The sequence below is a fragment of the Drosophila pseudoobscura genome, chromosome X (genome assembly GCF_009870125.1).
Source record: "Drosophila pseudoobscura strain MV-25-SWS-2005 chromosome X, UCI_Dpse_MV25, whole genome shotgun sequence".
Taxonomy (NCBI): Eukaryota; Metazoa; Arthropoda; class Insecta; order Diptera; family Drosophilidae; genus Drosophila; species Drosophila pseudoobscura.
This window is the reverse complement of record NC_046683.1, coordinates 56,227,496-56,248,969: the sequence shown is the minus strand read 5'-3', so window position 1 is coordinate 56,248,969 and position 21,474 is coordinate 56,227,496. Positions and strand designations below refer to the sequence as shown.

At 46.0% G+C, this 21,474-nt stretch overlaps 6 protein-coding genes and 1 long non-coding RNA gene across 9 annotated transcripts; 3 read left to right on the top strand and 4 right to left on the bottom strand.

Annotated features, from left to right (window-relative positions):
* Positions 1-135: 135 nt before the first annotated feature.
* Positions 136-2,441, top strand: mael (germ-plasm component protein maelstrom). The gene is made up of 6 exons (XM_015188051.2): positions 136-242; positions 624-925; positions 981-1,185; positions 1,255-1,404; positions 1,464-1,885; positions 1,954-2,441. The coding sequence occupies exons 2-6, from the start codon at positions 806-808 to the stop codon at positions 2,170-2,172; spliced, it is 1,116 nt and encodes a 371-aa protein (XP_015043537.2). The 5' UTR covers positions 136-242; positions 624-805; the 3' UTR covers positions 2,173-2,441.
* LOC4812060 (transcription elongation factor, mitochondrial) lies at positions 2,344-3,717 on the bottom strand. 2 transcript variants are annotated; one of them, XM_033381683.1, is made up of 3 exons: positions 3,468-3,717; positions 3,107-3,395; positions 2,344-3,040 (listed from the first exon to the last, which is right to left on the bottom strand). In XM_033381683.1, exons 1-3 carry the CDS (start codon positions 3,650-3,652, stop codon positions 2,429-2,431), a joined length of 1,086 nt encoding a protein of 361 aa, XP_033237574.1. In that variant the 5' UTR covers positions 3,653-3,717; the 3' UTR covers positions 2,344-2,428. The 2 variants fall into 2 exon arrangements, with proteins under 2 accessions (XP_033237574.1, XP_001352398.3); XM_001352362.4 differs by having other exon boundaries at positions 2,344-3,395; positions 3,468-3,716.
* A 349-nt stretch (positions 3,718-4,066) lies between these two features.
* On the bottom strand, positions 4,067-6,219 carry LOC6899928 (uncharacterized). The gene is made up of 3 exons (XR_001453258.2): positions 5,964-6,219; positions 5,224-5,905; positions 4,067-5,167 (listed from the first exon to the last, which is right to left on the bottom strand). It is a non-coding gene; the product is annotated as an uncharacterized lncRNA (long non-coding RNA).
* Positions 6,220-6,809: 590 nt separating this feature from the next.
* LOC4811932 (transmembrane protein 64) lies at positions 6,810-11,587 on the top strand. The gene is made up of 4 exons (XM_001352363.4): positions 6,810-8,014; positions 8,965-9,088; positions 9,513-9,674; positions 10,960-11,587. The coding sequence occupies exons 1-4, from the start codon at positions 7,305-7,307 to the stop codon at positions 11,086-11,088; spliced, it is 1,125 nt and encodes a 374-aa protein (XP_001352399.3). The 5' UTR covers positions 6,810-7,304; the 3' UTR covers positions 11,089-11,587.
* On the bottom strand, positions 11,044-15,303 carry LOC4812476 (alanine--glyoxylate aminotransferase 2, mitochondrial). 2 transcript variants are annotated; one of them, XM_015188052.2, is made up of 4 exons: positions 15,099-15,303; positions 13,485-13,812; positions 12,341-13,415; positions 11,044-11,733 (listed from the first exon to the last, which is right to left on the bottom strand). In XM_015188052.2, exons 1-4 carry the CDS (start codon positions 15,118-15,120, stop codon positions 11,593-11,595), a joined length of 1,566 nt encoding a protein of 521 aa, XP_015043538.2. In that variant the 5' UTR covers positions 15,121-15,303; the 3' UTR covers positions 11,044-11,592. The 2 variants fall into 2 exon arrangements, with proteins under 2 accessions (XP_015043538.2, XP_001352400.3); XM_001352364.4 differs by lacking the exon at positions 11,044-11,733 and adding an exon at positions 11,859-12,119 and having other exon boundaries at positions 15,099-15,296.
* A 151-nt stretch (positions 15,304-15,454) lies between these two features.
* Positions 15,455-18,361, bottom strand: l(3)04053 (lethal (3) 04053). Its single transcript, XM_001352365.3, has 4 exons — positions 17,367-18,361; positions 16,457-17,304; positions 16,215-16,399; positions 15,455-16,153 (listed from the first exon to the last, which is right to left on the bottom strand). The coding sequence occupies exons 1-4, from the start codon at positions 18,094-18,096 to the stop codon at positions 16,039-16,041; spliced, it is 1,878 nt and encodes a 625-aa protein (XP_001352401.2). The 5' UTR covers positions 18,097-18,361; the 3' UTR covers positions 15,455-16,038.
* Positions 18,362-19,504: 1,143 nt separating this feature from the next.
* Positions 19,505-20,782, top strand: EMC10 (ER membrane protein complex subunit 10). The gene is made up of 4 exons (XM_001352366.4): positions 19,505-19,661; positions 19,718-19,885; positions 20,138-20,521; positions 20,579-20,782. The coding sequence occupies exons 1-4, from the start codon at positions 19,611-19,613 to the stop codon at positions 20,648-20,650; spliced, it is 675 nt and encodes a 224-aa protein (XP_001352402.2). The 5' UTR covers positions 19,505-19,610; the 3' UTR covers positions 20,651-20,782.
* Positions 20,783-21,474: the final 692 nt, after the last annotated feature.

The window sequence follows — 21,474 nt, the reverse complement described above, 5'->3', positions numbered from 1 at the left end:
CAGAAATTCCCCGAGATCTGGAGTCCAGCATTTCTCACGGTATTTCTTGGTACCCATGGCTCCATTCCCTAAAAAAAAAAAATTGTTAATGTTCAAAATAAACTCAACGCTAACCGGCATTTATCAGTGTTGAAAAACTTGACCATAGAACGCGGCGTCTGTTTTTTAGATTTCTCTTTTAATTCTTGTTTCGCGGCGGCTCAGTCGGTTTCTGTTTCGGTTTGCTGACAAAAAAAGTAAAGGTTTGTGGAAATATTGTTTCGAATTGCATGAAGAATGATCTTCATGCTAATTGTATAGTTCTTGTGCGTAAAAGCTTTTTTCGCTGCCCGGCTTTTCCTTTGCTATTTCGGAGAGTGGGCTCCTCACAAAAAAAAGACAAATATTGTTTCTGTTTGCATAAAGATCATTGTATTACGTGTTGCATGCTGGAGTATTGTTCCAAAGCGTATTTCGGACATTTTTCTATCGGAATTTGTGCTTCTAAAATCTTACACACATTCATTAACATACATATGCACTTGTGTGTGGCACACATGCATGAGTACAATCTGCAACATATGTATGTGTGTATGGTGAAATATGTACATATGTACATATGTAGTATTTTTGAATAACTTCAGGAAAAACCGGTCAGCTCTTTCCATTGGTTTTTACGTGCCCTCGCCGTCTCGTTCACGCACACGCTGCCGCCTGCGCACCTATTTGGTTATCTGTTGATTGCTGCCATACTTGCTGCGCGGCGTCCGCCCCTACTGTATTTTCCACGCCCCTAGCCAGAGCTGGCACTCTACTGACGTTGCATATGGCTCAAAATAAGCCCAATGCGTTCATGGCGTTCGTCGCCGACTGGCGCGCTTGTAACCGCTTCGGTCGTGGCTTAAGCACTTCAGAGGCGGTGGCAAAGTGTGAGCCTATTTGGGAGGTAAGTAGCAATGCAGTGGTCAGTAATAGATTATAAACTGGCATATCGATTTCAGGGCATGAGCGACCGGGAGCGCGGTCCGTACAAGTCGAAGGCTAAGGATTCAAACGTGCTGGAGAGAGAATCAAAGACAGAGCGTCTGAACTGTCCGGGCGTCGCCATCTCAAAAATGCAAGTGGAGAAAAACGAGGCCATAGATGCAGAGCTTCAAATGAAGAGAAATATCAAACGCATTGTTTTGAAAGCGACAAATTCGATGAGTAAGGTACTTTGTTCTTAATGAGAGCCAGCCGCCATTAACAAAAATAGCTTTTGATTTTCGCTTGCAGAGTTGGAGGAAAAGGAATTTTTGTTTGTTAGCTTCAATTATTTTACGAAGGCCCTGAATGGGGATGTTTACCAGCCCGCTGAGCTTTCCGCCTGCCGCTTCTCTCTGAAGGGGGGCATAAGCTCTAATTACAGCACCATGATTAATCCTGGTGAGTGTTGCTGTAACCCTGATGCTTTGGACCTCGTTGTAATCAGAATTTCTTCTCAGGCCACATCATCTTTGGACAGACCAGCGATGCCCAGGATCATTCGCGGACTACGCACAAGTTGCCCTTGCCACCGAATGCCATGGGCGAGAAAAACCTGGGAAACTTATACAGTGATACCTTGAAATGGCTATCCGCCAGCAATGATGAGGAAGACGAACAACATGACCATCCGGTCATTGTCTACACAACCCCAGAGCTAATGCCGGTGGTAAAGTCTTGCTTCCGTTATCTGGCATGCGAGGGCGACACCGACAAACATGCTGAAAAGATTATGGTCTACGACATCTGCTACTTGTTTCTCACTTTGAAGAAGACTGTCTTGGACTTGGTTGGGGTTCCGAGCGATCACATGAACATCCATGTGACTAACAGCTTCTTTAGGAGGGACTTTTTTGAATTTAGCTCAGGGATTGCGTGCGACGTAAGTTTATAACAGTTGAAGATATTTCTAGTTTTTATCAATTTCTAAGCATCAAATTGTTTTTCTAGTACCATGAGGAAGTCGATCGAACCAAATACTGTACTAAAAGTATGGTTCTGCGTTGGGGATACATGATTAGCCACTACATTTGCGGAGACCTGGCCATTCCACTCCAGCCTAGAAAGCACGTTCCCATTGAGGTCAAGCACAGCTACACCGTGACTCCTGGCGACTCTTCATTAGCCCTTGACGGGACTTCGACTGATTCAGGCTGCTCTGGGTATTGAGATTCATTATACAACGATGGAGAACTCCCTAGCCTGGGTGGGCGCCGTCCCAAGACCCCTGCCAAAAATCGTTACATGGTAGCTGGCAAAAAGACCCTTCGCTAATTTGTATGCCTATTACAATAATATTATCATTACATTCTTGAACTCGCTAGCAGGAAAAGCAGTCAATTATTTTTAATTACACTTCCCTTCCGCGAAGGAAATAACATTTAATCTGACTTCAATTCAAACAAATACATATATATCTAATAAACTATGTAACAATTGCCTCACAGCCGTCCGCACTGGAAAGGAGGGAAGTCTTTGGGCTGCGCGAAACAGTTGATATGCTCAACGGATCCTGCAGGAGAACGAGTCGTGCGAACGCCAGGTTCAGCAGAAAAGCCTGACCCAGCAGCTCGCGCTGATAGCGCTCCTGCTGAGAGAACATATTTCTCAGGTCCGCAGGGAACTGCACCAGATTGCGTATTCCTGCATGTGCCTGCGGTGTAGTATCCGTCTGATCCTCCATGTTGTAGTGGGTGCGCATCATGGAAAGAATGGTGTCCTCTGAGGAGACCCTCTCTGTGCCCACCAAGTGGTTGAAGAGTCGGGCTGTGAGAAAGCGTCGCATGTAGTAGAGGTTGTTGCACTTGGTCTCGTCTGGATCGCCCCGGGACAGCAAGGCATAGCTCATAATGGCCGTCACTTGAGACTTTTGGATGTTCACATTTTGCTGATCGATGCTGCCAGGATTGCTGCTGGCCTGGGCCATCTGTGGGTTCTCTAATACATAGCAGTCAGCCTGCGGGATTTGGTGGGTCACGTAGAGGCAGCGTCGGGCCAGCTCGGCCAAGTGCAGCTTCTTGTCGTTCAGCTCGTGATGCTGCCAGTGGGTGAGTAGGCAGGGATCATTATCATTCTTTCCAATCTCAATTCGTGCCCAACTAACGCTGGTGACACCAATGCGAACTCCCACGCTCGACGTAGTGTGCACACGCTGTCCCTCGTCCATACCAGGAGTTATGAAGGGAGCCGTTCGCGTGGACTTTGGCTTCTGGACGGCATTTCCCTCGCTGCTCCTTCTGGTGCCCTCCGGCTCCAGCAGGCTTTTGAAGAACTTCGTTGCCACCTTCAGGCCAAAACCCTCCACATACAAGATGTCGTTCACATCCCGCAGTGGACCATTGCGCGTCCTCCAGTTGTGCAGTTTGCTGGCTCGCCCCTTGGTTATGTCGTAGCTGTGGTGTGTAGAACAATTCATATTATTATAAGGGGTAACTGGCGACCAGGGGTGTGTTGTGCATACCAACCTGAGCATCTGATCGATGCTGGAGTCGTTGAGCGTCTGCAAAATCTTCACGCGCTCCTCATCTGTATAAGCCGGCAACAAGCTGTTGGCCTGGTCATTGTCGGTCGCTACCGGTGTCACACGTGTTGAAAGGTGCCGTATATGTTTTCCGGGCAGAGACCAGAGTGCGCGGGAGTAGTAAAGCATATTTAATTAAATTTTAAACGTTACACAAAAATTAATAATACAAATAATATTTGGAAAAAAACACTAGAAAAGAATAGGAATCAGACTTATCGATAAAATATACCGTCCGACCGTCAGAAATATACCACCTCATTTAAAAAATATACCGTAAATATACAGACGAATTCAAGTAAAATTTTACATATTCCTCGTTTTTGATATTCCGTGGATTATTACTAACTATATAGAACATTTAGCCATGCCCACATAGGTTCATCCGATTAATAAATCTATTTTCTAATTGACTAGTTTTTTTTAAACCCTTGCTTTTATTGCATTTTGTGTAAAAAGAGGTTTTAGCGAAATAGGTCAAAACAAAAAAAGGATAGTGTTCATATTGCTCAATTTAAAGTTGTGTTTAATAATTCTGGCTAACTAAAACCCTTAGTTCTGCCTACATAATTTTAGGTCATTGATTAATAAATTTTCTACAAAGTTGGCTAGTTTTTAATCCATGCTTTTATTGTATTTTGACTAAAACAAAGTTTAAACAAAATAGTATTTTAGACATGATGTGCGCATAGGTTTTTGTATACCCTAGTCGCGCCAATTGGAATAAATCCGAAGCGGGAAGCATGGATTGACTTTGGCTCGAACGCCTTTATGAATTTCAATATGTCGTCGTTTGGGTTTGTTGCTATAGTTGCTAGTGTTTTTTATTGCTAGTGAAATACGACCTTAAACGGTCCCAGCAGCATTCGTATCCATACATGAAGATGTTGAATTCTGTATACAATGTACTTTTAATATTATTCTTATTCAATTAAACTTAGAATTCATCAGCAGAAGCAGATGTTCCATGCGAACGCATTTGTCTGGGAGCGAAAGGAATCCATCAATTGTTTGACTTGGTCATTTGAAAAATGAATAAGTAAATAAAAAAATTTTAAAAATAATGATAAATGTATGGAAATTATTACTTGTAATACTAGTATTCAATTCAACTTAAAAATTATCTGGAGAGTGTGTCCCTTGTCTGGCTTTCTCGTGAGTGTATGAACATCAAGATTCTACGATGGGGCTCAGGGCATCCTCGAAGCTTGAGGTATGGCTAGTTTCCTCCCACAGCTCCTCCCTCGTTGCGTTTGGGGTACCGCTTTTGAAATCGGCAATATCGACAATGGTCCGCATATCTCCCTCTCCATTTTTTTTGCAGAAATACAATTTCCAACTCATTTTCATTTGGATTCTGGTCTAAAAAATTTGACGGTGCCCGATGCCCATATTTAACAAGTCGAGTATGACCTCCACGTAACGTAAACCTTTACGTTTCCTTTCTACACGAGCCGCATATCCCAAATGGCCTCGCATTTTAGTGGACCAAGTAACGAATGGACCACCTTTTGGGCCTTGATCCCCAGCTCCTGCGGTATTTTCTGGGCAAATGCCTTCAAATTCTCCAGAGTGATCCCATTGAGGGACTTATACTTGACAATAGTCAGGAATTGGCTTTGTCCCAGCACTACAGAATACTGCCTAGAATTCGCTAAAGTTTTTAATGGGAAAAATGCATGGATATATGCATACCTTACCTGCTGAGGGTCCATGGATTGTTCAGAATTGTGGAGTAGTAGTCGCGCTGGTTATTATACCTCGTTATACCTTAGGCAATGGCCTCCACAAACAGATATTTTCATTGTAGCGGCTCACAAACAGACGCAGACCATTGTCGCTGACCCTGAAGTGGCTATTGAGTTTGGCACTTTCGTCGAGTTGCAATTCCTTGTCCAAATGGAACTTTACCAATGAAACGTACAAGTCGCACGTAGCAGCACTGCAAGGGAAAAATTTTGGAGGCGATGGCCATCATTGTCATTCTACAATTTCATGTTACCCAAGTTGAAAAAGGCATGCGGATAGCCTTGGGTGGCAAGTCCGGCAAGCGGCTGGTTGCGACGCTGTTCATTTTTGTTTGCCATCAGCTGAAACTCAGAGTCCTCGAGAGCGCGGCCACATTCAGTGGATTCCTGCAGCATCAACGGATGCTTTAGAAGAGAACATCGTGTCCTCGCTTAAGATTGAAGAGGAGCATTGGCCGTTGATGTTCACCTTGGGATCCTGGGCTTTCTGCGCATGAAAATAATATGTTGCAGAAGGTGGGCCAGGCACTGATAGTTGCGCGGATCGGCGAATGGACCGTGGTTGACCATCAAGGCACAGGATGCGTTGCTGGGCAATCCTATATGGACCGATGGTGCCGACAGCACAAGAGATCTAAACGGGACCATTGAGTACCGAGTGTTTTGATGGCTTAGCTCGCCTTTTCACTTACTTGTAAACTTTCGTGTCGTTCTCCGATTTATTGGGATCATCCAAATACTCTACATGCTCGGCCATTCTAATGCGTGTCGGCTAATGGCACAAAACTCACGTTGATCTTAATTGCAAATTATATTTCACTTAATTGGGATTTTGTTATAATAAAACCCGCCGACGCCAACTATCCGCAAAAACAAAATGGTGGAAAACGCGGGACGCAACTTTCAGTGGTGGGCATCTGACCTAGCGATGGGATGGCCGATGGCCATGCAGTGTGAGCCAGATTAATATGTATATGCTTTTTTGTCCATTCTAACTCGATTTGGTGACCTATTGATTGTTAGACTTGGTCATTTTATTGAAAATGGCGGTTTTTATAAGTTCGTATTCCACTAGACTTGAGTAAAAGGTTGGTGAGACCAAATAGATACCTTATGTGAAGAGCAGGCAGTGAGAGAATTACATATATAAACCATAATCTACTAAAGGCAGTTGTTGGCTGTAATTTCATAGTATAAATTTAGCGTTTCTTTGTTGATCCGTGCCACCAATTCGGTAAAAACACCATTCGAAAGCATTTATACTACATCTCAAGCTTACTGCATGCTTTTATTGACGATTTTATTGCTGGTCTTGTATTCTTCAATTGAAGTAGAGTGAAATATAGCTAATGGGTTTACAAATTTGTGTCCGTATTACATGACTAGTACTTTTTCCTCAGAGAAAATCATTGTATTAGGTTTTTGTATTATTGTTAGGTCCCACAATAAGAGGACGCCGCTCAGTGGATCTCACCTTATGCATAAGTTTACCATGTGCCTCAGTAAAATAGAGAGGAAAGAGAACGAAATGCTCATTGTTGCGTTCCATTGATGAGTTTCTTCAATAATTCAATGTTACTTACACATTTATATATTTCAATTCTTCAATATGGTAATTGTTTATGAAAATGCGAATACTAAAAGTGGGGGGCATTCGGTCTTCAGCAACGTGGGACGCACGTCGTGTTGCGGAATAAATGTCAACCATAAAATCGTAAATTTAATTGAATTAAAACAATAACAACAACGGCAAGCAACAACAAGTTCTGGGACTCTCGGTTGCCTTGCCATTTCTGACATAAAACACTCGCCTCGCATACATTATTTTTGTTTAAACTGTGACATAGTACAACTGCAACAGTAGCGAACAGCTGTGCTTCAGCGCCGATGCGGGTGCATAAAAGTGAAATTTCGTACGGGCTGGAGAGCAAACAACGCAAAAGTAAAAGAGAAACCGAAAACGAAGAGGAGGCACAAGCAGACACAGGGAATCCAACGAGAGGCCACTGGGAATACTGACTCTCAGCGCAGCCATGACGCCGACTGACTACAGCGTCAGCAACAGCAACAACAACACCTACAGATATGCCAACAACAACAGCATCCTCCAGAAGTCAGCCTCCAATTCCCCCACAGCCACCGCGCCTTCCAACGCCTTCCTAGAGATGGAATTGGCAACCAGCGAAGGAAATACATCCTCTACGTCTGTCACAGCATCCTCGCCCCTGCCTGCACTGGACAGTTCCGTGAATGTCAACGAGGATAGCACAGAGTGCGATGCTTTCCTCATTGGCAGCGGGGGGAGCAGTAGAAACAGCGGGTCGACCAGCGGCAGTAGGCGAACCAACCGCCAATCCTCCTCGCTGTACCGCGGCAAGATGCGCAACTCCTGTTGGGTGCGCGCCCACTCGTTTGTCACCCGCAACTGGTACTTGGGGTGCCTGGTGCCCGCCTCCATCCTGGGCGCCCTGCTCTTCGTAGGCTGGATGGCCCGCGACTATGCCAAGCAGCTCCTCTTCTGGATTGAGACGCAGAACGCCTGGCTGATCTTTGCCGTCTTCATGGCCCTCTTCACGGTGGTCAGCTTTCCCATCGTGGTCGGCTACTTTGTGCTGCTAATCACGGCCGGCTACCTTTTTGGCTGCCTGCGTGGATGGTGCACAGTGATCCTGGGAGCGAATCTCGGCATAGCCATTGCCCATGCCACCATTCGGAGCTGTCGTCATCGGATACCAGTGCAGAAGTGAGTAAAACTGGGGAAACGCTTTGCTTTGATCTACACCCGGTCGAGAGCTCTGCAGTGCGGACTCATGACTGATAAGCCCTCAAGGTGTGGATTTCATAATGGAATTTGCTTGAGGGATCCACCACTGATAAGAGCAGGCCCCAAATCGAGATATGTCGTTAAACTCGCACTTCCCATGCGACTGTAGGCATTAAAATCCGATATGTCATTAAGGCAATGCCTGATGAAGGAGGCTTCTCCTCCTGCACTCAATATTTACTTAGTTTATGGTCTATATTTGGACTGAGGGAAGGGTCTCTGTCGACAGTAGTATAATTGTAGTGCTTCACATGTGGTAGCTCTATTGCCTATTGCTGCGAGGGCCTTATCAGGCCTTACCGCTCGTACGACGAGTATTTATAAATACTTGCTCGTATTTATTGCAAAAGTTGGAGAAATAATTGCAAAGAGCGAAAGTTGATAGTTGATAACGACAAGTTTCTACACTTCCGCACTGTGAAGGCCTAACGGGGAGCGGAGGGTGGTGCCATTTCCATTTCCATTGCCATAAGTGTTTTTGTTTGATTTACCAATTAGCGACACAATTCCCCCGGCCCCGTTGGCACTGTGTATTGGTATATATATTGTAGAGTATGGGGCTACTCCAATCCATCAGAAATGATTTGCGAGTCATGTAGGCCTACATACGTAATGACTGGTTAATCAAGTGAAAACATTGCCCCACTAAAGACTGGTCTGGTGGCTCTCATTCATGGGGGAGGGTAAATAGGCGGACTGGTTTAGTGCCCCTAATAATTGGGCAACAAACCCATAATTGATGATGGGTTGGATAAACGCAGACAGTAGAAATAGATACTCGTATTTATGTACATATGTTCCATTCCATTCCATTCCATTTGATTATAGAATTGTTTGTGTATCTCCCACTGATTTGATTCTATTTTCAGGCTGATCAAGAACGATACGGGTCGGGCCATACTGCGCGTGATATCTGGACCGAGGGCCTTCCGTGTGGTGCTCTTCACGCGCCTTACGCCCATCCCCTTTGGACTGCAAAATGTGATATTCGGAGTAAGTCGAGAGAGATCAGAACAGATGTAGGGTCAAATGCGTTTGTTGAACTGTCCCAGTCACAGTCCCAGTCCAGTGGGCGACGGGACTCACTTTCCCCGTAAATCCTCATTCGATTGCCCTCTCACCATCTATGGGTGTGTGGGCATACACAATGACGGCTAGTGGCAACATTTCCTGACTGCCAATGCTGTCTTCCGTTTGCAGCGAACACCTGAGTAAACCTCATATCATATTCAGTCACACTTATCGTTAGTCACACTCGAACCTCGCTTTCATTATATATTCATAGTCGTCCCCCGTAAAAGTTGCTGCTGTAAATAAAAATTGAACTTGAAATGAAACAGGTTTTCCCCGTCCCTCTGCGCTTCAGATCAACGAAAAATGTACCATAGATGTATATAACTACTCTTCTCATTTACAGATCAGTTCCATCAACACTAGAGACTACCATGTGGCCACCTTTCTGGGCCTGCTGCCGGCCCAGACCATCAACGTCTATCTGGGCTCCACCCTGCGGTCTATGCACGAAGTCCTCAACGACAACGACACCAAGCTGACGGGGTACATTAGCTTTGTCGTCGAGGTAAGTCGAGGCCTTCTCCTACGCCGATTGGGTAATTCTACCCTATTGATTTTCCCTCTGCTTTGCGTGCTTGCTTTAAAGTTATCCATTTTCATTGCACAAAAGTTGGGGGGTCATAGTTTGTTCCATTACATACATACATGGGTGTTACGTACAACAGTTTGTTCTGATGGTTGATTGGTTGGGAAAGAAATTGGGGTGCAATTTGCACATGCTGCCCCTTAAATTCTGGAAATGGGGCTGACTTTATATGGATTTTCCATTAGCTAACATCTAGCACAACTAAACAAGTTTTTCTCACAAAAAAGTAGTTTTTTCGGCGGATTGTTTCCGTTACGGGAAGCTAGTGGTTGTGCACAGTGAACAAAATATATATAGCAGCCAGCTTGTATAGTTTTATAGCAACCAGCATTGAGTGATACTCGACTCGAGACGCACAAGCGAATGCTGCAGAGACGTAAGCCGAGGTATATTGGCGCTCAAATCGAGTTTAGCTGACGGTTGGTATACCCAGTACTCGAAGAGAATACGGGTATATTAGATTTTTGGGGAAAGTGGGAAAAACCAAAATGCAGAGTGTGAACCAGATCAAATCTATTGTATAGTCAGAGGAAACAAATGGAATTGCAGTGGCTAAGCAATGCGCTTCCACGCGCATGCCCATTCTCTCTCTCACTCTTCCTCGTGCAGTGTGCGCGATCTGGCGGAAAGGAGCGAAATACTTCCCAAATACTTTCGAACGCAATTTTAATAGAAAAAATATTGTTTATTAGTCTTCTTTTTTTAACCTCATTATAGAATATGCATTCTTGTTTTGGTTTCAAGGCTTCAAGGTTTCATTGCATGCAGGTCACGAATGAATTGGTAGAATAGAAATTTATTTTTGGTAACTAGGTTGCATTTTACATAAATTTCATAGCATATTTTTTGGGATGAACTTGGGTGTAGAATCCATATAAACTGAATGTAGTAATCACATTTCGGGTCGTTTCCGATCCACTGATAAAAATAATGCAAATATCTCATAAAACTACACTTTGAAGAGAGCATCAGGTTTATCTATAGATTTTAAAACTTAATTGACGTTTTCGAACCATATCTTGGGAAAAACTACAGAAATAGATTCGAAAAAGTGTCAACTGACTGGATAAAGCTTACTAGTTGCCCTATATTCTCAATTTTGTTGAATGTCTGAAAATCATATTTGGGAAGTAGTCCGATGGCAAAATTCTTAATTCTAAATCGTATTTGTAAATGATCTAAACTGTTCTTTTCTGCATTTAAGGTTATCTGCGGTGTAATTCTGATGTTTTGGGTGGTGCAGAAGGCGCGCAAGGAACTGTCCGAGACGCTGCTCACAGCGGACTTCAGCAGCAGCAGCAACGAGGGCAAGCACCCGGACATCCAGGTATAGCAGCGTGCCTGTGAGGAGGACTGCCCCCAGGCGATGCCCGAGAACTGCCCGAGCCCGACTGAATCTCCGCAAGAGTCGCACAAGACTGCATTTGTGCATTAACTAGTTTTCATAAGTGGAACTGGAGTTGGAATTGTTTTAGATTAAGAGTAATTTGGAGAAGTTCAGGTGATGCCATTGATGCCAAACATTAAGCTATCGCTACCTTTGTACAGCTACGCTACGGATATCGGTTTATTATTATCCATGACACCCACATGCACATGCCCTCCCAACGACACATCCCGCACATCCACACACACACACACACATACACACACACAAACTGATCAGACTAAGGATATATAGGTATATACATATACAAATGTATACTATGATTAGGAATATCTACAACTAAATCGAAGAAGCCTCGCTATTGCGGTCATAATGCTGCTCTATAAACGTTGTTCAATTACTAGCGGATAAGCTTAGCCAATAAATGAGCCAATCGGAAGTACAACCAGGCTAGCTCCTGCTTTGGGCCTGGCCGTATCTCCAGCCACGCAGTCGCTTGCTCATGTGCTGCTGGAAGGCGGTCTCTAGCGTATTCAGAGCCAACTCCACGTCCTCGAAGCCCACGCACAGCGGTGGCCTGAAGCTCAGCACCTGGGAGTGGGAGTAACAAGAGGTAAAGGATGTCAAAGCATGAGCTCTTTAAGGAATACCACCACACACAAGATTGACTACATACGAATGGATTAGCAGAAAGTGGTTAGAGGAACAGGAGAATATTAGATTATGACTTGAAATTGGCTTTTATTCAGTTAATTCGATTAATTCGACTTTTTAAATGCATTTGTTTGAGACCTGAGAACCCTGAGACCCTGAGAAGTCATCCCAATAGATGGAACACTTCTCCTCTTCACTGGCGGCTGGAGTTGCACGCTTTACTTCTTCTTGGCCAGAGATGCCGTGATGGCGCGGTCCAGCACATCCACGGCAAACTTCACATCCGATCGATCTATGCACATGGGAGGCTTGATGCGCAGGACCTGTGGAGATGCACGAAAAGGGATGCAAAGATAGAGACGCAAAGAGGTGCGATTTGCTCCGGGAAGAGCCCCCAGAGCGGCGAGGACTAAGCTCTTAGTTCCGGTAACCCTTTCATCAACGGGAACGTGAGTGCTTTGGTTAGTCAGATGTGCCCAAAAATGGAACGGAATATCCCAGATGCGGATGCACTGATAACTCATGATCGATGATTTCTACTTACGTTGCCATGGAGGCCACCGCGTCCGAAGAGCACACCAAGATCCTTGCACGTCTCCCAGATTTCCAGCACATGGGGCGTGGCCAGGGGCGTGCGCTTTTCGCGATCCTCGACCAGCTCGACGCCGATCATCAGCCCCTTGCCGCGGACATCGCCCACGATCTCGAAGCGTTGTTGCAGCTCCTCCAAACACTTGAGGAAGTAGGTGCCCACCTCCCGGGAGTTGCGCTGTAGCTGCTCCTCCTCAATCACGTCCAGAACGGCGATGCCCACCGCACTGGCCATGGGATTGCCTCCGTAAGTGTTGAAGTGCAGCGCCTGCCCCAGGGAGGCGGCAATCTCTGGGGTGGTGACGACGGCGGCCAAAGGGAAGCCGTTGCCAATGCCCTTGGCCATAGTCACGATATCCGGCACATAGTCGTGCCCCTCAAAGCCCCAGAAGTGCTCGCCCGTGCGGCCAAATCCTGTCTGCACCTCGTCCGCCACGAAGAGTCCGCCGTTGGCCCTGACCAAAGCAGCTGCCCGCTTCAGGTAGCCCTTGGGGAACTGCACAGTGCCGCCCACGCCCTGGATGGACTCGGCGAACATGGCCGCCACCTTGCCACGGGGCAGGCTGTACTTGAAGGTCTCCTCCAGCTCGTTGTAGTATGCATCTCCTGCCTGGCAGCCCCCCTGGCACTGGCAGCTGCGCGTCGTCTGCACGGGCGAGTCGCGGCAGGCAGCGCCGCCCCAGATGCCTTGATACGGATCGGGATTCATGACGTGCACTAGTCCGTTGTTCACTCCCGCCAGCGGGAAGCGCCACGTGGAGTGGGCCGTCAGACCCATGGTGTAGGGCGACATGCCGTGGTAGGCGTTGCGGAAGGACAGGATGTCCTGGTTGCCCGTGTGTATGCGTGCCATGAGCATGGCCAGGTCGTTGGCTTCCGAGCCAGAATTGACGAAGCAGACGCTCTTCAGGTTGCCCGGAAACTTGGCCACCAGCCGCTCCGCGTACTCGTGGATCTTGGGGTGCATGTAGATGTTGGTCGTGTGCCACAGCTTGGAGATCTGCTCGCTCAGCGCCTGATTCACCTTGCTGCCAGAGGGGAAGGGAAATCAATGACATTGAAAATCGATCAGAATTGCAGGAGGCAAATTCTCTTACGGATGACAGTGTCCCACGGAGACGGTGACAATGCCGCCGAACATGTCCAGGTAGCGACGCCCCTCGTGGTCGTACAGCCACTGCATGTGTCCCTCGTGGATGACCAAAGGCTTCTTGAAGTGGGCCACCAGATTGGGCGTCAAATGGGTCTTGCGCGTTTCAAGAATCTGTTCGTAGCTGGGTCCCACGTAGCCACTGGACCGATGCTGCGTCTCGGGCATCTCGTTCTGCACGAGGTTCATCACGGCTGGAGCCGCCTTCGAGTGGAGGGTGGTGCTAGAGCTGGAGCGGCTCGAGGAGGAGCGCGGCAGCAGCCGTCTCGTGTGGGCTGCAAGACAGATCGGACACGCTTCCCATTAATATTTACGGGAGATGAGACCAAGATACCCCCATCAGCACACGTGACCCTCTGCGCCGCCTGTGGGAGAACACAGGCAGCTCGGTTCGGGGCGCACACACTTATGGAAATGTCGGCTCGAACCTGATGAAATGCAAATTCATGTGGTCGGAGCAGCGAGCAAGGGGACAAGCGGACAAGCGGAATTCAAGTGCGAGGTCGCCTGGAACCGAACACGTATTGTACATACATATGTGGGATTCTATGAAATGAAATGCGATGCGAGCACAGTGAAAGCTCTAAGTGGCGTACAAACATTTAATTATATTTTCTGTGCCATAATTTCCCTTGCAATTTCATATTTCTTAGACTATTTCTTCTGGAGATGATCTCTTCTGAGTGTCCTCCCAAGTGGGTGAATACTGTACTATATGCAGGTATATTATATACATATTATATAGAATTAATTGATCTGAGGCGCAATTTGCTATGCAAAGTCTGCCAGCTGGAACTGCACTTGTCCACATATGAGTACCGGGTACTGCCGAGCACTCGTACTGTTTCCTAGGAACCGAGAATCGTAGCACCTGAACAGGCTTTCAACAGGTCATTGGCAGGCAGGGTACAATAAAGTAGATATTCCTCCAGACTCCACAGAAGGATTTTCTAATTCCCATTTCTATTCTTCTAAGCTAATGCGCAGTTGGAAGCATAATTGAATGTACTATAAATAGTCGTACTACTTGCCCCCATTTGAGGTGATAAGCGCCTGGCCTGGCTGGCCCCCTGCGGACTGCCTAGGCCACTCCAATAATCAGTGTATTGTACCTTGGGAGCAGAGCTGCTCCATGCTCCAAGCACCTGCCCTGCCGAAAAATCAACCTCCCGCCTTATCAGCACACACAAACACACAAATATTTGGCCAGATAGATCCAACGGGGACCGCGGACCTATAGAGCCACGCGAGCCGGTGCGTGATAAAAGCGTGATTATGGGACGGCAGCCAGATAAGTTGTACGTATGTATAGTATGCAGTAATAGGTGAGAAAGATCGCTGCCCGGTGATCAGATGATTCAATTCGATTGAGTGGATTCGGGGATGAATGAATGGATGAGATGAGTGACCCAAGGGTTCATCCAATATTCCAATTTGTAGCATTCTAAACTCTCAAATCTCAAGAGATTGCAAGTATCACTAATCTATTGCAGCTGACGTCAGAAATCATTTCAAACGATCGCCTGTGGTCGAGGATAGTTTTATGCCAACAAAAACTTACCAAACAAACGCTTGGACATCATATTTATTCAAGTTCCTGCTTTGCAGCACTTTTGTTTTCTGATATGATCCGGTAATACAGACTGCTCTGACAGGTCTCGATGCCGGTGTCGATCTCACACGAAGCCAAAGCTGAAAACGCGTCCGCGCGTAACGACGTCGACGAAGCAACTGAACGGTGGAGGTGCCAGTGACAGTACCAGTGCCAATGGCATCGGTTTGGCTGCGATCGGCCGTGATAAGCGTGGGCATAGCTTCGGCTGACGGTTGTTATCTGTTTATGAGTAGAGAGAGAGGCCTGCAATGTCAAGGTTTTCGGGCGAAAGCTCTCACTTTTGTTTGGAGAGTGGACAGGTGGGGTTTTCTCATAATAATTTATTTCAATTCTTGTTCGCTGTGTGTACTCAAGCAGCACAAAAACAGAAGTGCACAGGTATTCCATTTTTGTTTCTAACAAAAAATATATCTTCTCGCCATCGGATCGGATTGGATCCCTTTGGGTGATCGCTCAATTCTGGCTTGCAGTGTGCAGGTTGGAATTAACGTTCGGTTTTAATTTACATTTTGCTTTCTTTTTTTTTGATATTCTGTGTGACTTGTCTACCAATATGCTACAATACATCGCTTTATAGTGTAATAATAATATATGTACTTTCCTTTATCAATCAACATCACGAGTTTGCGCTTTGATTCTCACATTGTCCATCCTCTCTACCCTTACCCCTACCCGACCTAACGCAACCCTTTGCAACAAATATAAGAGACGACGAGAAACGGAAAAGATACGCGGGAGGGTTCTCTAAAAACAAGCTCTAGGCGGCATCCGGGGCCTACAATGATTACACAAGCAACAATAACCGGAACTGGAGGAGCAGCTGCTGCTCTTTCCTAATTCCCCAATCTGTCCAATCTGCTGCTGCTTCTGCTGCTGCGGTGGTCGCTCAGTTGAATTCGGGATAAAGATCTGGACTTCTTGGCGTGGCTGTTGACTGGACTGTTGACTGCTCGAGGCTGGCCGCAATCTGTCGCAGATTGTCTACACCAGTCAGCAGTTGCCTGCAAGACGGAAGACGGAGAGGAATGTATTTGGAAGCAGCCGGCCAGACACTCCACTCACCTCAAATTCTGTTCAGCATTGTCGGCGGCACTCCTCAGGTCCCGCGACACTTGATGCGTTCTGGACGGACGCGTTGCGCTGCTCCCGCTACTGCCCGTGCCACTGCCACTGGAGCCACCAGGAGTCACAACGGTAGCTCCTCCCGTGGCTCCATCCGTAGCATTACGCAGAGCAAAGAGTTCCGCCTGGAATGAAGCAACAGGATGCGAAAGGACACTTTTGGTTACAGATCCAAGACTCACCTCTAACTGGGCCACCTGTCGTCGGAGGCGCTGCGTGTTCTGTGTGTTGGCCGTCGTGGCCAGGGTCTCTCGCCGGCGCGAGGCCTCTGTGAACTGAAGAAGCTGCTGCTCAAAGTCATGAGCTCGCCTGGTCTGGGCGTTCAGCTCCACTCGAGTCTCTTGCAACTCACGCTGCAGTCGTTCGTTCTCCTGTCGCATCGTCGACAGCTGCAAAGGACCGGCCGCTTCCTGGGGCGGCGAGTCAATGGAATTGGAGGGCAGCCCAATGGCCACATCGGCTAGGCGCTGGGACGAGTGAATGATGGGACCATCGGAGAGGAAGTCGGGCAGCATTTTGGCGGTGGATCCAGCAGACGGCCCTGGGCCGGACTCGCCAGAGGATCCATCGGGTGGACCGGGCAGGGAGGCAACACCAGGCAGGCCAAGGGAGGCAAGCGCCGATGGCAAAAGCCCGCCACCCACTGCACCGCTAGGGGCCTCGGCAGCACCCAACGGTGAGTTGGGTGGCGAGCTCAGGTGTGCGTCCTGGACGGCGCACCAGGCGTCCGGCAAGTGGTCCTGCACAAAGTCTGGCAAAGCAGCTGCTGCACCTCCCCCTCCACCACCACCACCAGCTCCGGCACATGTCATTTTTGATGTGTCCAGGGGCAGGTCCAGCTTCATTTTGGGAGCGGCTGTAAGAACCAATCGGTTTGGGCGCAAATCCCTGTTTCCGGCCGGTCGTCGTCGAGGCGAGGATGAGGGGCATGGTACATGGGGCGGCATGTCGTAGCTGGAGTAGGAGCGCGGCACATACCGCGAGCTGGAACTGCTTGAATTCAAATTGGACGATGCCGATGGAAAGATGTCTGTTGGATAAATAAACCGTTCAGTTTGGGCTCATTTTTTGACTGATTTCAGATCGACTTACCATCGTCTATCCGCTCGTCGAAGAGCTTGTTGTTGCGCACCTGGGCCAAGGATACGTGATCGTCGTCGTCATTATCAAGGGCGTGTACATCGTCATGACCCAGCCGTAGATCTGGACGTTGACGGGATCCGCTGCTGCTGGGTGCTACAGCTCCTCCTCCACAGGCCGCGTACTCGGCCAGACTCGCCTGCGAGTCGAAGGAACTGAAGCGCGGGGACCGCTTCATTTTGGAGGAGGCACTGCTCCCGTTCGCGTCAGGTGGTTGCATGAGCGAGGCCGAGGCCGACTGGGGCACCTTGGGCCGCGCTCCCGTCGATGTCTGCACTGCGGCTGTGGCATCCACTGATGTTACAGTGCTCGTAGGCGCAGTTACAGTGCCACTACTGTTGAGAAAGTGCTTGAAGGAGAACGACGAGGAGGAGCTTCCAGTGTTTCCCATTGTGACTCCGGTTGATGTGGTGGCCCGTATATTTGTGTAGTCACCGTAGGCGCCGTCATTGCGATTGGTGCTACTGCCACTCCCACTGCCAGACAGACTCCCATTCAGACAGAGGTCTGCCACCAGGTCGTTCACTCCCCTGGATGTCGACGAGCATGGCTCCTCCCTCTGGGGCCCCTTGCCGTGTCCTACTCCTGTCAGGAGAGACTGCTGTTCCTTCTGTGGTGCTTGTTGCTCCTCCTGGGTAGCCGTTGTCGCATTGCTAGCACTGCCGTTGCTCCCATTTGCCATTTAATTGCACACACTGGTGGGATGACGATGACCACTTGCACTGTGAGTCGACTGCTTGGAATCTCGTTTGTCACTCTGTTAATCTCCCGAATTTGCTGTCTAAATGAATGTCCTCGCTGCGTGCTGTGTTCGATGTTGCGTTGCTCCCTTTGTTTATGCTTTTCCTCGCAATCTAGCTAAATTCTCATCTCATTTCTCTGCCGACTTTTCACTTGGGGTTTATTTTTGCAGCACTTTTGCACTTTGCAGCACTGGCGGAACATGCACTTTTGCCGTATCTTTGGCCTATTTAGGGCTGGTCCTACTATTTTCTGACCAATGCAGTGCTGGTAAGTAATTCATTAAACGATAGATTTAACCGAAATATTTTTTGAATTGATGTCTAATGATAATATACAGTAAAAATGCAGAATAATGCATTCGGATAATGGATGAATTCGGAAACAACCCCTTACTCTCACTCATTCAATTCAAGAGCTAACCATAAACGTACCACATCGAGATCGGGATATATATACGGAAAACAAATCAAATGCATGGATATAAAATATAAAATATACATGTCTGTGTAAAAGATATTATTAATTCATTTTCAGAGCAACTTGGAAGACACTATTTTAATTTTAAATTTACTAAAAAGGGTATACAAATGTCCATACCACCGGTGAACAGCAACAAGTGCTAAAATACCAACAACATGTAAAAAATGATGTGACATTCCATACTCACGTTACATTTCACATTTTTCGCTTGAACCTTTGTCTTAGACACAATACAATAAAATGGAGTACTTAACAGTAGTGATTTCAGATCATGGACCAGTGGGTATTAAAATAGTATGCACGACAGTGATGAAACTTTAGCGCAGTTCAGGTGAAAAATATCGTGGTCTTTTTCGTTAAGCTAAGATAAATGAAGGAATTACAAGAGTAATTATTATTATTGGTATAATTATCCGCGGTTTACCTCAAGATGTTAGCCTTGTTTACCTCACACACCTTGAAAATTGTATACTTACATAGCATTTTCTAGTATTTTCCAGTCTTAAAGTACGAGTTATGGACTAACCCTCTTGTCCACTGCACCAATGTAGAAATCGTGTAGAAATGCCATGTAGAGCCATGTCCCAGGCCCTATAGAAAACTAATTCGTGATCAGTATAGAATTTCGTATTGCTTGTCATCAAAAACTCAATTTTCTCAAAAATGAAAAAAAGGAATGTCAAAAAGTGGGCATCGGAGGTTTTTCCCACTGCCGCTTTCATGGGGATTGTATGAAAAAAAACGGCCAAACTCTTCAACAAACGTAAACATTTCCCTGCAGGTGTCGCCTTTGATAATTACATAAAAATGTAGTTAAATAATTAGTCAGTATGTTTTGAAACTGAGACGCATATTTCGGTATATTTCTGAGGGTCGGATGGTATATATTAACTTTAAATCCGCGGTCACACTATAAATTTGCCATCACCAAATTACAATTAATAAAATAAAAATAAAAGTAACATTTTTAGAATGAATTTAAGTGTTGTGCTGGTTTTGCTAAGCATCGTCGCCAACGGATGGGTAAGAATACATATCTATCAATAAGCCACTTATAATAATTTAATTTTTGCATGCAGTGCTTTCTGGAACATGACAGTTGGATTACAGTTGAGCTCCATCATGCGCTAGCATCAAACACGGACGAATTTTCTTTCCGCGGAAATGTTACCATTCCCAGTCTAAATTCGGGCTTGTCCAATGTAGCTCAACTTCCTTTGACCCATGGAGAACTAGACATGTTAAAGGTAAGTAAAACTACAGACCGGCATTAATCATACATATGTACCTATGCACTATGTACATACATATGTGCGTACAAAGGCTCACAGGTTAAATCGTACAGCGCATGCATTCAGATGAAGATTTATGAAATCGAAATTAATGAATGCACATACGAATGTTAAATAATATCGTGTCAGCTTAACTTTGGGCTATTTTTATTTTTCGATTTAAGGTTAAAATAATTGCACATCTGATTTCATTACCCCATGCTTTAGGCTCTTGGAAAACAAAATGAGTTCTACCGCTTGAAGGCAACTGTGGTATATCCCAACGGCAGTAAGGCACGCTTCATTACATCCAACAAGGCCTGCAGCTTGCTCCAAGCTCATCTGAACGATGTACTGTGGATCTCACTAGACCCTTCTGGATATGTTACCGCTGTTACTGTCTCGCAAGATGCATCGCCAGGTACCGACGGCTGCACAAGTGATGAAATAAATAAGTTAGAGGAAACGCATTTTAACACCGACGTTTTGATCCGTCACGCTGAGCTAGCTCCTGTACCAGATACAGCTGGCTTTATTCAAAAGGTCGAGCGCGAGCGTGAGGCCAGAGATCGCGGGGAAGTTCGTGATAACCGAGGATTCTTTGCCAAATATGTAAGCTAAAACATTGTGATTTTGAAAATATCAGCCAATAATTGTTTGGTTTTTTAGTGGATGTATATCGTTCCTGTAGTGCTATTGGTCTTTATTTCTGGAGCTACAAACCAAGACGGAGCTAAATAAGAAATCAAGTAACTAAAGTTTACATATTTCGTTAGCTCTTTTAATAAAAATCGTAGACAATTCTGTATTATTTAATACATAAATAATAAGTAATAAATTTACAAAAAATAAATAGGTGCCCCTTGCTAGCAACGTCTTATGGAACAAATTTAAAACAGATTGCTAAAATGGTTTGAGTTTTTTTTTATTTTTTCGGTAGTTTCTGTGTAAAACAGCAAATAAGCGTATTTAAAGTGCAGGTGATTTATCTAAAGAACGCTTGTTTGTTGCTTGGGAAAATATTTTTCAGATGTTTGTAGAGCAAAAAAGGAAGTATCAAGGCTTGACGTCAAATTTGGGCCGCCCCCTTCCACTCACATATAGAGCAAAAATCTGTGGCATCACAAATTATAAATTTTTAAAATAATAAAAAAAAAATCGAAAACGCTGAGCCATAGAGAATGACAATATCTAGCAGATTGCCAAATCTGCATCAGATCGGATTGTTATTATAGCCAGAAGGAACAACTGATATTTCAGTGGCTACGGAACACCACCCACGCGCTTACTCATTCGCTCTCTCTCTCACACTTTTCGTGCAGTGTGCTCCCCTTGCGGTGGGGAGTTAGATATAACGACTAGTGTGGGTGTTAGAAATGAAAGAGAGAGAGACGGATGTAGCGGAATAGAAAACAGTAGCGGAAAAATGCTAACAGATAAATTATTCTACTAAAATAATACGTCAGGTGGAAATATGACAAACGGAGTTCAATAATTAGCATTAAAACATAAATACATAGCTCCTGCTCCGATACAAATTTCGGCGCTTACGTATAAAATATACT